Below are 13,196 nucleotides of genomic sequence, written 5' to 3'. Positions count from 1 at the left end.
CACAGCAAAAAATTCCAATGAATAAAGCCACGGAACCAGCCAGGAACAAGCACAAGCCACGGTTTCAGCACAGGAAACCAGGAGGCAATTCAGGGAAATCAATTCTCGGTCAAAAAAGAGGTGCCAGAGCAGTAAAGTAGGCAGCCACCCGAAGAGGCAGCAACAAACCCGAAGAGAGCAGCAGCCCGTGAGAGAAAAATCCAGAGAAGAAAAGCTGCAGCAACTCCAATTCAAGAAGAATGTGAAAGATCAAGTTCCACCCACCAAATCTTGCTCCCAACATTAATTTTATAACTAAACATCAGCTCATAATGAGCTACACTTCTACTAGATATTAATTAGCTTGCACCAACTAAAAATTCCACAACTAAAGCTCAAAACTGAAAATAGCCAAGGCACATATGAAACCAACAAGCAGCCCAAAAGACAAGATGGAAGATGAAGAAAAGGAGAGAGGGAAGATGAAAAGACACAAGGAAAGAAATTACAAGAAAAACCCCCCCCCCCCCCCCCCCCCCCTTGTCTACATCAATCTGACATGCAGGTGGCAAGCGAAGGCTTGTAGCTACTCCTGCTTACGCTTCTCATGACCTCGTCTTTTGTTCACGTAGTTAATCTCGCTCATGCTTTAGACTTGCCGCATGCTTCAAGCTTGTGGTTTGTCCTTCTCGGCCCCTTGCCCCCCTCTGAGCGACATCTGGGCCTCCGAGACTGACAATTGGCGTCCAACTGTAAGGCATGTTTCATAAGGTTACTTCTCTTTTCTGCTTACAATATTTATAAAGAAATGAGTTCTTTGCTCCAATTTGAATACTGAAGAATGTAACTTGAAAGGCTCAGGGAAGAGGAAACAAAACTTAAAAGAAAAACTCTATCAAACAAAACTTGTGAACTCAAGTTTTTATAAAGGTGGTGTAAGCAAATCCAAATAAAAAAACTTTGGAATGAAAACTATCTATATGATCTTTCAATTTCCTTTGAAAGACTTTGGAAGTTTTGCTATAAGGGCTTTTGTTTGGTTCCAGAGAAATGCTGCAAGTTAATTGATTGAGAAAATCAGGATTTTGAGGTGGTGGTTGTGCTCTTGGAGGAGAGCAAAGCTGCAAATAGCTTTATTGCTTGAATGACAACATTTTCCTCCCAAATGATTTTCCAAGAGCGAGATTTTACATTGAAGAGAAACTTCAGAAGTAGATGCTGGTTTAGTCCATTGAGAGTTAAGAAGAATAATTGAAATAATGTAGGTTGTCATTTTAAATCAATTTAGAACAGATTTGGAAAATTTCTAGCTGTTTAGAAAGTTAGAAAAAGTGTCTTCTTTGATTAGGAAACCTAAAGTAGACGTTAGAAAATGCAGGGCTCGATTGGAGATATTTTATAAAGCTGTTGTGTTGTTAGGGATCCCATCAACTGTAAGATTTTTGACATCAAGGAAATATTCTTCCTGCTTTATAGTTGAGCAAAGATGGCAGAACAAAAAAAGTTATAGAATTATGTTGACTGTAGTAGTTGATCGCGTTTGATTTCTCTTGCGTCAAGGATTGTCATTCCGTGGGCACGACGAGTCATCTTGATTGGATAATAGAGAAAATTATTTGGAGTTATTCAATTTCCTTACTAATCATAATGAAGAAATTAAGAAAGTTACATCTATTTATGCAAGCTCAAAGTTAAATTTAACTTCACCAAATGTGAAGCATCTTTGACATGTGAAGCATCTTTTTGAGATCACTTTCTTCTTCTTGTTCTTTTTTCTCTTTCTTCTTTCTCCTTCTTCATCATTCTTCCTTCTTCCTTCTCCTTCCTCTTCTTCCTCTTCTCCTTCCTCTTTCCCCTTCCTCTTCTTCTTCTTCTCTTTCTCTCTGTAAATAAAGAGAGAAAGATCTCTCTTCCCACACTCCCTCTCTAGCTCTGTGCACATCTCTCTCCCCAACACTCACTCTCTCACTCTCTTTCTCTCTCTACATAGAGAGAAAAATTTTATCACTTACCCCTCTCTCTCTCTAAATGTTGAGAGAAACTTCATTTTCTCTCCATACTCCCTCCTTCCCTATATGTCTTCTCTTCACTCATTCTCTCCACATTCTCTCTCTATAAAAAAGAAGCAAAGGAGAAAACGAAAAAGGATGAAAAAATAGAAAATTTTGGGTTCCTTCTTGTTGCTTCATCTTTGTTGTCATCATCACCTCTACATAAAGGTATAAAGTTCACAACTTTTTAAAATCTCTAAAATCCGAAATGTCACATTTGGTAGATTAGCAGAACCTGTGCATGCTTTTCTTAGGTGGTAGGTGAAACTCGTGAGCCATATTCGTAAAGCAACTGGTAAGTCTTGTACATGTTTTTTAGTACGAAAGGGTGAATTTAAGTATCTATCTTTCTTGACACGATGAAAAAATATTACAAGTTTTAAACAAGTACTTGAAGACATATGTATACTTTTCTTTGCTGGTGGTATAGAAACTCTGGTTGCGATGTCTTATGATATTGATAATGCACATCTTTCTTGGTGTGGTGGGATGTCCTAGTATACGCGGTTATGCTCTTTATATAGCGGAGGCATCAGGATGTTGTCAAAATTTAGATTGATAAAGGAGCCATACAGAATAAAATAAAAAGAATTTTCTAAATGTAAATTAAAAATAAAATATGATTTTAGTTTAAATTTAAAACTATTAAATTATAAAATGAGTCGAAATTAGTAAAAATGAGAACAATATTGGACTTATAAGAGACTTGGGAGCACGATTGGGCTCTCTCTTTTGCTCTTAGAACTCATCTGAACACTCAAAGTTATCTAGAACACAATTGATGGATTGAATTTGAGATGAAAAAGAGTTGGGGGGCTTGTATATTTATAACAAAAAAAATGATTCCATGTGGGACCCACCTAACTAAAATCCAATTATATAAAGCAAAAAAAAAAAAAAAAGATTGATGTAAAAAAAATGTTCTAAGGTTCTTACTCGTGATGCTTGCAATGGAATATGTAACATGTGCATAAATGGACCGAATGCAAGCAATAATGGAATCAAAGTGTTAAGTCACGAGAGCAATTCAAAGATATTGCATTCATGTTAACAAATGTCACGTCCGACCCTTACACATCTCCAATCGTTGTGTTTATGTGAATATTTCTAAATAAAAATGACATGAACAAATATATTGTTTGTCATAGGTATACAAGTACCTAAGTTACATACTCGCTAATTACTAAAAAAATAGGAGCTCATACACTTCCTGTGAATAAGTCGTACATCCTATAAATAAATAGTGCATCCAGTGAACAAATAATTTTTAAATAAGATAAAATAGTGCACTGTTACGTTTATCATATGTTGCATGACTATTTCAACAAAATGCTGGGGACACATTAGATCATAGAATGAAGATCTTATCCACATGCCCGTAAATGTTCATTACAAATGTATAGAAGCGATGTACAAGTGTATGAATGAATGAGTAAGCGTTCCTTTGATTGTGCAAGCGCACTATCTAAACACACTAAAGATTATGAAAGTGTATAAAAGCATCACATAAGTGCATCAAAATATGTGCCAATGTATCATGCAAGTGTGCTATGAAATATAAAAGTGTATTGCACGAATGCACTATAAACAAGCTAATATGTGGAGCAAGTGCATCAAAAAGTGTGATACAAACATCAAACCATTAAGTCCAAATTTCTTGCATGTGCTCCAACGAGCATTTGAAGTTAGTTAAATTTATCACCTGTGAATGCTACGTTGGGTTAAATAATAAGTTAAACCATAATTTCTTCTTTTTTTAATTTAAATTAAAATTTTCGTATGTGCTCTGACCAATGCATCAAACTTCTAAGTTTGTTGAGAATGTTGTGTCAGTTAAAAATAAAATGATCTAAATTAAAAAAAATAATTGCATAATTGCTCTTTTATTTAAAATTCGTATCCCTTTTTTAAATGCAAAATATATGCATTTTCTCCAACGGATGTGTCAAACTCTCAATCTTCGATCTGAGAATATTGCGCCTGTTAAAATTAAAATGGACTTAAAATTTCAAGTTCGATCATCATTCTTGAAATTATTGGAGTTAATAGGACTTGAACTTAATGAATAAAATATGAACGTGAAACTCACGATGATATTTGATTTTACGTTCACATTAGGTTTTCAACATCTTTTACAAAATAAAATTATTATATATTGGAAGCTCTTGAGTTCAAATCTTGTATGATGATTTACAAATTTAATATTTGAACTTGATCTTCTATTAGCAAGCAAGCATAGTTAACTTAGTTCAAATAACAAAGTAAAGTTATGTAAAACCCTATTAATGGCCGCATTGACAGAAAAATTTAACCGGAGGGAATTATTTGATTTTCAAAATGCCTCTAAATTCCAAAAATTAATCATTCAAGATTTAAATTAAAAAAAATTAATAATGATCAAAATTCAAAATATTTCAAGTGAAATATACACCTTTAAAACTTAAAGTAAAAATCCATCCATCCTCTTCAACTGTTTGTCGAGGATGATAAATTCAAGAGTAACTTATGCTCAGATTCATTCTCAAATAATGTCTCACTAGTATGAATGTGGCATGTGTCTTTTTACCGGTCATTTTGCTGTCAAATGGCACGATAAGTAATCGGTTGTGAGTAGGGCCTTTTGATCGGGTGGTCTTGTTGTAAAAAATACTATTAAATCATGTTTACAATCAAAGCCTGTATATTCCTGAATAGTTAAAACTCATGAGTAATGAATCATATGATATACTTGATAGAGCATGAAACCCTCTATTAGCTAAGGTTGACTCAAATTCACTCATTAAAAAAACATTTACCCCAGATTTACAAGATACTCTTAGATGATGCTACCATGGCTATTGACAAGGATTATTCAATCATATTAGGTCGACTATCTCCTTTTATTAGGTAGGCTAGGAATCATGACAACCTCGCACGGCGAAACCATGAGATCTGAATTGTGTTTATCATTATTCTGCCCACAATTTGCCTTAAGTGCAACAACAACAACATCAAGCCTTTATCCCGCTATGTGGGGTCGGCTACATGAATCCTTTTCCTCCATTGTGTCCTATTAAAAGTCAAATTCTTGTTTAAATCTAATAAAGAAATGTCATTACTAATATTTTCTAACCAAGTCTTTTTAGGTCTGTCTCTACCTTTCTTAACATAAGTCAAATATAATACCTCTACCCTCCTAACCGGGTCATTGGAAGGCCACTGTTTTATGTGACCAAACCATCTAAGGTGATTCTCTCTAGTCTTATCTGCTATTGGAGCTACACCAACCTTTTCACATATATGCTCATTTCATATCCTATCTCTAAGGGTAAAGCCACTCATCCACCTGAGCATCCTCATCTCTGCAACACTTAACTTAGTATTATGCTTCTCTTTTAATGGCCAACATTCGACACCATAATGTATTGCATGCCTCACCACCATCTTATAGAATTTTCCCTTAAGTTTGAGGGGTACTTTTCTATCACACAACAAGCCCGATGCATTCCTCCACTTCAACCATCCAAATTGAATTCTGTTGATAATATCTCCATCTATTTCACCACCACTCTTAACAATTGATCCAAGATATCTAAAACATGTACTCTTATTAATGACTTGATCGCCCAAAGTCACAATCCCCTCACTAGGTCTATTACTACTAAAATTACACTCCATATATTCCGTTTTAGATCTTCTCAAGCGAAAACCTTTAAAGGCTCTAAAGTTGACCTCCATAATTCAAGTTTACCTTCAACTCCCTCTCTAGTCTTATCAAGGTGATAAATTTCAAATCTCATATTAAACTTTTTACTACTATGCGCTTGGTACTTAATGTCTATTTAACAACTAGCCTTAATTGAAAGTTCACTCGTGTCATCAATAGGGATAATTAACTATAGGGCTCATGCCTAAAGGAAACTTGGAAACAGATCACAATGTTCTTGCAAAATTAGGGTGAAATCTCTCGGTAGTTTCTTATCTTAAAACTAATTTGCTTTTTGGAAATTTAGCTCAGAACATAATAGTTAAGAATCTTCTCAACGTGGAGAGGTTGGGGCAGGAATTTTCGGAGCCCATATTATATTAGAGAAGGGAATTTGCAAGCTGCTGAACTGACTGCCGTCAGGAATTTAGAGGCATACCAGCTAACATACAGATTATAAGTTCCTATATTCCTTTTCTATTTCTGTTGAAGGTGTGTATAATTTATGCCCTTAGTCTTTCATGATGGTCTCTTGCGACTATGCTCATGTATCACCAACTGTTAGTTTCACTAAATTCTGGTTAAGCTCTGGTTTCATGTATTGAGATTTATTGAGTTAAAAAGGTTCCAGATATTGCAGTTATGGCTTTTTTATCGGAAGGATAATTAGATGTAGCAAAACCTTGAATGGGCAAATATCTTACAAAAGTTCAGATAGAATCCCATAGCACTAATGGTGCCTTCCATCATCATATGTTTTAAGATAAGACGTGTGTCCTTTTATCAATATATAACAATACTTGAAGGGTTGCATATCGTCTCTGTTGCTATTGCTCTTGATTATTCTCTTTTTTTTTCTAAAGATAAAAAGAAACTTCCCCAATATATGAGAATATAGGAATGAGTACTTGGGCTCGTGACAACCTTTACATTATTTTCCCATCCTCAGTTTCTTTCATGTTTGCATCCGTGGCTTCCTTTAAATTAAGAGGGTTTTTGCAGCTTAATTTTCTGAGAAGATTTATCCTCATTCAGGCTCTATGTTAAATTGATGCTCCATTCAATCTTTTCTATCTACGTTTCGTAGTCAATTGAGGTTTTGGGAACCTGAATTATCTTGAAGTCAAGACCAATTTATAAATATTTCTAATCAAATACAAAATTTTCATTTTTTCCCTTTAAAGTTTGAATGATAAATTAATGTAAAGTCGTACATCCCCTATTATATTTTTTATTTGTCATTACTGAATTTTGTTGGTTTCCTATGACAGGCGCCAAAGAGGTGGATGAGCAAGATGATATATTCATACTTGTCGCTCCACAAAATGCTGTTGGTAACTGTATTATTAACGTAAGAACTGATAAAAATTAGAAATTTCACATATATCTATACTTGTTCTTGCACTGATGTTATTTTCGTTGGTTCTGAATGTGCAGGATTTACAGGCAATGACAGATGCAGCAGGTCAGCGCCCAGTGATTCTTATAAATCCCCGCCTTAAGGTTGGTATATGATCCTTCATTTAATCCATACAACGGAGATTTCAAGGTGCATCGAATTTAGTGTGTTTCCCTTTGATGAGTACTGATATTAATGTGTTAAGGTTCATAACTGCAATAAATACAGGAGTTCCTTCAACTTAGTATATTTCAGGATTTTCAAGCGTAAGTTTTATTCCAACAATTTCTTTTTTGATAAATGATAAACTCATTTGAAATACCGTAGGACAAAATTTAGTCTTACAAAAGAAAAAAAAAAGGTCCTAGAATAATCTGAAGTGTAGCTTTGCATAGTGTGATTATATTGTGCACATTCTTTCTAATTTTCCTTGCAAATTTCTTTAGTAATACGTTGCATTAGTGTGATCTAAAGTGCACTTTGAAGGGGGCCTCTGAACAAAGTAGCATCATGACTTGCAGACGAAGCCATTGATCTACTGCATTACACGGTGGAGCATGAGTGTCATAGTTCTATGAGCGTTCGCTTCATCGTGCTGATCCACATGCACTTTTCATATTCACTATAATGTTTGGATGCAATCTTTAAAGCTCCACTCACCGATTCATAAATAAAAAGGGTTTAGGATTATTTTTCTCATCATGTCAGAGTTCTTTTCTCATTCTCCTCTTGGTTTTTCATCTTGTTCTTGTTCACTCTTTTTCTCTGCCCCATCAACTCCCCTCCAATTCCACCAATCATGATATCAAGAAGCAGAGGCCCTTGTCACTTCAATTTCATGGCATGCAAAGGAGACAATATCACTAAGGGAACTGGTGGCAGTAAAATTTCAAAGAGAAGCAAGCACTTTCTTCTCTCAACGTCTCCTCATGTGATTTGGTCATTGATGAGTTGTTAATGTCTCAACAATTCTTCTCTTCTAGTTCTTGTTTGTTGTTTTTCCAATATTGTTTAGTAACTTGTTTATTATCTTCATGTTATATGATCGTGGATTGCTCCTTTGATTTATCAATTACTAGATTTATTTGATGTTTTTTTTCCCAACTCTTTCAATTTGATTTTGCGGTCATGGAGCACAACCACTTTCTTTTATTTTTTGTTTGGGTGTTTCTTTCTGGTGCTTTGTGTTCTTTGCTTTTCGCAGTTTATCATTTACGTTGTGAGATGCTCTCCAAATTATCTGCAAATTTCTAGCGCAGTAGTTTTCCTTATTAATATTTGACTGAAAATGCATCGAACATTTCATGATTTTTATTTTTCTAGAGCTTTTTTAATAATATTATTATGCAATGTTTCTTATGTTACATTCACTTCAATTAACAAAAGTGTAAGGTTGGTTTGCGCTTCACAGTTCAAAGAAAAAGACTCATTCTGCACGTTGTATTGCACTGTGTGTTGACATCCTAGCTTTTTGCATAACTTAAATAGTTTTTTGGACTAGTTTTTAAACTAGGTATTATCATAATTTTAATTTTATAATTAAGTACTAAATAAATCATAAAAGTAGGCAAAGTCGACCATCAAATGGGCGACTGGTTGCTGACTAAGATTTGTTAAGCTATGTGTCAGTTGCCCGACTAACGGGCTACTTATTTCAATAAAAAGGTTTATGTTGAATGTCCCTCATTAAACATGCGACTTGCTAAGTAAATTCGTGATTTAAATTATTGGCCTCCCCTACCCTCCCTTCATTCACAGTTGCTTCCGTTCCTTCGGCCGTGAGCTCGCAAATCAAGTGTTTTTGCAAGATTTCTCTAGAAGTTGTGTTACTAAACATGTCATGTATTCCTCAAATCATTTAAATTTTACATATTTTAATGCATAGAAATGTGCTATTTAGGGATTTTTAATGTTAATTTTTTTTTTTTTTCATTTCATTTTAATTATGTTTAGTGAGCAAACAGTAGTGTAGTAATTTTTTTAGGATTTCATGATAAATTATTTGGATAAATCTTGTTTGTGATAGGTATGATAAATATTAGAAATATTTGATGATTTAGTCATGTAATTAAGAAAACCGAAATTAATTGTTTAAATGAGTAAATGTAGTTTTTTTCTTTCATCCTAAATATGCTTAGGTATGTTAATTAAGTAATATTAAAATTTATCTTATTATTTTTAAATATGTGCAAATTTATAATCTTAATTTAATAATTTGTTTGTTATGCTACTATTATATTTTTGTGTTTAAAAATAATAAATAGAATGCTAGCATTAATTTAGAATATATTTCTAGGTTGATTAATTAACATATTTATGTTATTAAAATATTATTATGATAAACATTATATTATTTAATTATTTAAAAAGTAAGGAGTAAGATACCAAGAACTGATAGTAAATTCTTTTGATAAAAAATATGAATTTTTTTGCTCAATATTATTGATAAAAATTTAATAATAATATACTCTTATAAACAAAACTAAACCTTTAATGGATGTTAAGAACTCATACTAAATATAAATTTATTAATTAATACTATACAAATTTTTTTGATAGATCAATATATTTTAATCAATTTTTTACCAATAAAAATATATAAAATAATTTGTATCTTCAAAAAATGTTTTATTTTCAAGCTCATGACTAAAGGTGCAGAAGCAACTGCGAATGTAGGGAAGAGAAGCTTGGCCAGGAATTTAAACTATGAAATGTGTTATAGTAAATCGCCCGTTTAACTGACGATTTTCAATGGTAATCGTTTTTTGAAACAAGTCATCCGTTAGTTGGACGACTGGCTGACTCAATAAATCTAAGTCAACAACCAATTGATAAGACTTGAGAACCAAAAATCGGCGATCAAACAGTAAAATTCAACAAATTAATAGATTTTGTTAATAAGAAAAGAAATACGAACAAACAAGATATAATGGTCCTCTTTCGAGAGGACATTCTCTCCCAAATTCTAGATGTTGTTAGAATCCTTAAAAAAAATAATGGACAACAAACACTCACAAAATTCTGTATACAAAAATATAACCCTAACCCAAGGGTAAATCAATTACTTAAAGCTCACAATAAACAACAAATACCCAAACAACCTTGCCCTAATTCCCTCCAAAATCTGCCATACTTCCTTAATTATTTTTCTCCCAAATTAGACATTGTTAATTAGAAAATATTTTCTAATTAATCTTGATGCAGACATCCAACCGTCTATGCCTATCCGAGGAGCTGAAGATCGACATCCGTGATCGTCCTACATTATCTTAAATTTTTATTTTAATTATGCATTTTTCATTTTTACCCTTAAGTGTCTAATCTTATGCAAGTCCTAGGGGCATGATCATCTTACTTTAGTTTCTTTTATTTATGAGATCTATATATAGAGGCCCTTGCTAGTGTAATGGAATGATAGAATTTTAATAAAAAAATTGTTCTGCAGGTTTGTTCCTTGGGAGGACATTAGTTAGATCCCTATGGGAGGGAATCGTAGTTTCCACCAGCCACAGGATGGGTCTGGGCTCGTGGCTTGAAGTCCCTTGGTGAAGGGCAACGCAACACCCGTTAGCTGCAGGAAGCGTTCGGGCTCACGGTTTTCTTTGTTTTTGTTTCTCCTTATTTTTTTTTTTCTAATCGCCATCTCCATCCTCTCTCAAATCCCGCAGGCATCATCCCCTCCAACCAAACCTGCCGGCCTCTTCCCACAACCCTTTCTTTTCCCCCATCGAAATTCCCCATCCCCCTCCTAAGCCTAACCGGCCATCTCCCCCCCCACCAAACCACCAACACCCTCACAAACCCTAACCCTAATACCTCCATAGCTGCCGGCCACCTTCTTTCCCCCATTGGCTCCCACAATGTCATCTTGTATTCAAAGCCTTCCTATTTTATACATCTTAATTTTGTAACGAATTCGAATTCAAAATTCAAATTAATTTGAATTTGAATTTGTTTCTTAAATTAGGATTCTTATTTTAGGAAATTTGTTTAAATTAGGTCCAATTAAATTTCTGATTGGATTTGATTTCAATTAATCTTCCTCAATTTTGGATTCAACTGAAGGCTCACTTTAATTCTCTTTCCGTAAACCCTCTCCTCTATCCACCCGCCGCCTCCTCGCTCCTCTCTCCTCTCTCTACTTAATTAATGCTTCTCCATTAAGGCCCCCAATCTCTCTCCTATTTTAATTAATTCCTTCCCAAAAAAAGAACCCCGTTTAAGGGATTAATTAAGTACCCCTTCTCCCCCTTTTCCATTTAGTTTGAAATTCAAATTTCAAATGACCCCCTTCCCCCCATATTCGTTCTACATCAAATCTCCAAACTTGCCCTCAAATAAGCCCTCAAATATGTTCTCTTCAATTAGGAAACATTTTCTAATTAATTCCCTCCAAATTAGCCCCCAATTTTGTCCTTTTTAATTAGGAAACATCTCCTAATTAATCCCCTTTGATTAAGAACCTTCCTTAATAGCTCCCTCTTGGTTAGTAAAATTTATAATTCATTCCCAATCAAATTGGCCGGTCCATTAATATTGATTTGTCAAGGGGACCTTGTAGGGCCTAGGAGAGTTAATATTCAATGTGTAAGGAGGAATCAAGGGGAGTTGTTTAGGAAAGTTTTAATTAAAATTAGGAGGGAATTATTTAGGGAAAAGAGGCTAATTTGAATTTAGATTGGGGAGAAAATTAGGAAAGATTTATTTAAGAAAAGAAGGCTAATTTGAATTCAGATTTGGGAGGGAAATAAGAATATTTTATTTATTGAAAGGCTAATTTTAATTCAGATTTGGAAGGGAATTAGAAATTTTTTATTGAGGGAAAGATGACTGATTTGAATTCAAATTTGGGAGGGAAATATGATTGTTTATTTAAGGATAATTATGTTGTTTTATTTTGATTATGTGATTGTGTTTGTTGTAGTTTTTTTCAGGAGTTATTTCTAACAGCGTCTAGAGTTTGTGGGAGAGTTGATCTACCTCTCGAATAGTAGATCACTTATATCTTTCTTTCTTATTGAAGGGATGATAAAAAATCAGCCCCTATCTTCGTATTCATGCAGTTTCTACTTGTTTACACTATTTTTAATTCCAAGACATATCAAATTGGTATCAGAGCCTTTTTTTGATACATATGACAACAAAGGTGGAGGTATTGTAAAGTGAGATGGAGCAAATCAAATTTGTCTTGGAGGAAACAACCATGGAGAGTCGATTTGGAGGGTTGGAGTTGAGAAGAGCAAGCTCATATAGATGCAATCCAAAACTATATTGGTGGTTTCGGTTGTTAAACCTAACCAAGATTTGACCAGGATTCCCTTAGTTGGATCTAAGGGAAATGAGATCGGATTGGAGGAGCTCGACGAGGAGAGTTTCTTTCATCAAGATTCATATGCTAGGGTTGTGATAAGGTGCAGATTAGGGTTTCTGGATGGGGGGACAACATAACAACAGCAACATCAAGCCTTTATCCCACTACGTGGGGTCGACTACATGAATCCTTTTTCTCCATTGTGTCTTATTAAAGGTCAAATTCTCATTTAATCTAATAAAGAAAGGCCATTCCTAATATTTTCTATCCAGGTCTTTTTAGGTATGCCTCTACCTTTCTTAACATAAGTCAAATCTAATACCTCTACTCTCCTAACCGGGTCATTGGAAGGCCGCCGTTTTATGTGACAAACCATCTAAGGAGACTCTCTCTAATCTTATCTTCTACTGGAGCTACTCCAACCTTTTCACGTATATGCTCATTTCGTATCCTATCTCTAGGGGTAAAGCCACTCATCCACCTGAGCATCCTCATCTCTGCCACACTTAACTTAATATTATGCTTCTCTTTTAATGGACAACATTCAGCACCATAAAGCATTGCATGCCTCACTACCTTCTTATAGAATTTTCTCTTAAGTTTGAGCACCATCACACAACAAGCCCGATGCATTCAGCACCATAAAGCATTGCAGGCCTCACTACCATCATATAGAATTTTCCCTTAAGTTTGAGCACCATCACACAACAAGCCCGATGCATTCAGCACCATAAAGCATTGCAGGCCTCACTACCATCTTATAGAATTTTC

At 34.4% G+C, this 13,196-nt stretch overlaps 1 protein-coding gene across 1 annotated transcript in view; it reads left to right on the top strand.

Annotated features, from left to right (window-relative positions):
* Positions 1-13,196, top strand: part of LOC110103085 (adenylate kinase 5, chloroplastic-like) — a gene marked incomplete at its 5' end in the record, with an annotated part of 84,966 nt that overhangs the window by 37,752 nt on the left and 34,018 nt on the right. The window contains 2 exons of the mRNA XM_020831644.2: positions 6,987-7,066; positions 7,153-7,218. Of these exons, the coding sequence (XP_020687303.2) occupies positions 6,987-7,066; positions 7,153-7,218 (146 nt within the window). The remainder of the gene's footprint in view (positions 1-6,986; positions 7,067-7,152; positions 7,219-13,196) is intronic.

Source organism: Dendrobium catenatum, unplaced genomic scaffold (genome assembly GCF_001605985.2).
Source record: "Dendrobium catenatum unplaced genomic scaffold, ASM160598v2 original_scaffold_235402, whole genome shotgun sequence".
NCBI classification, from domain to species: domain Eukaryota; kingdom Viridiplantae; phylum Streptophyta; class Magnoliopsida; order Asparagales; family Orchidaceae; genus Dendrobium; species Dendrobium catenatum.
Note: the sequence above shows the minus strand (reverse complement) of the source record. Positions and strands in the feature narration are given on the sequence as shown.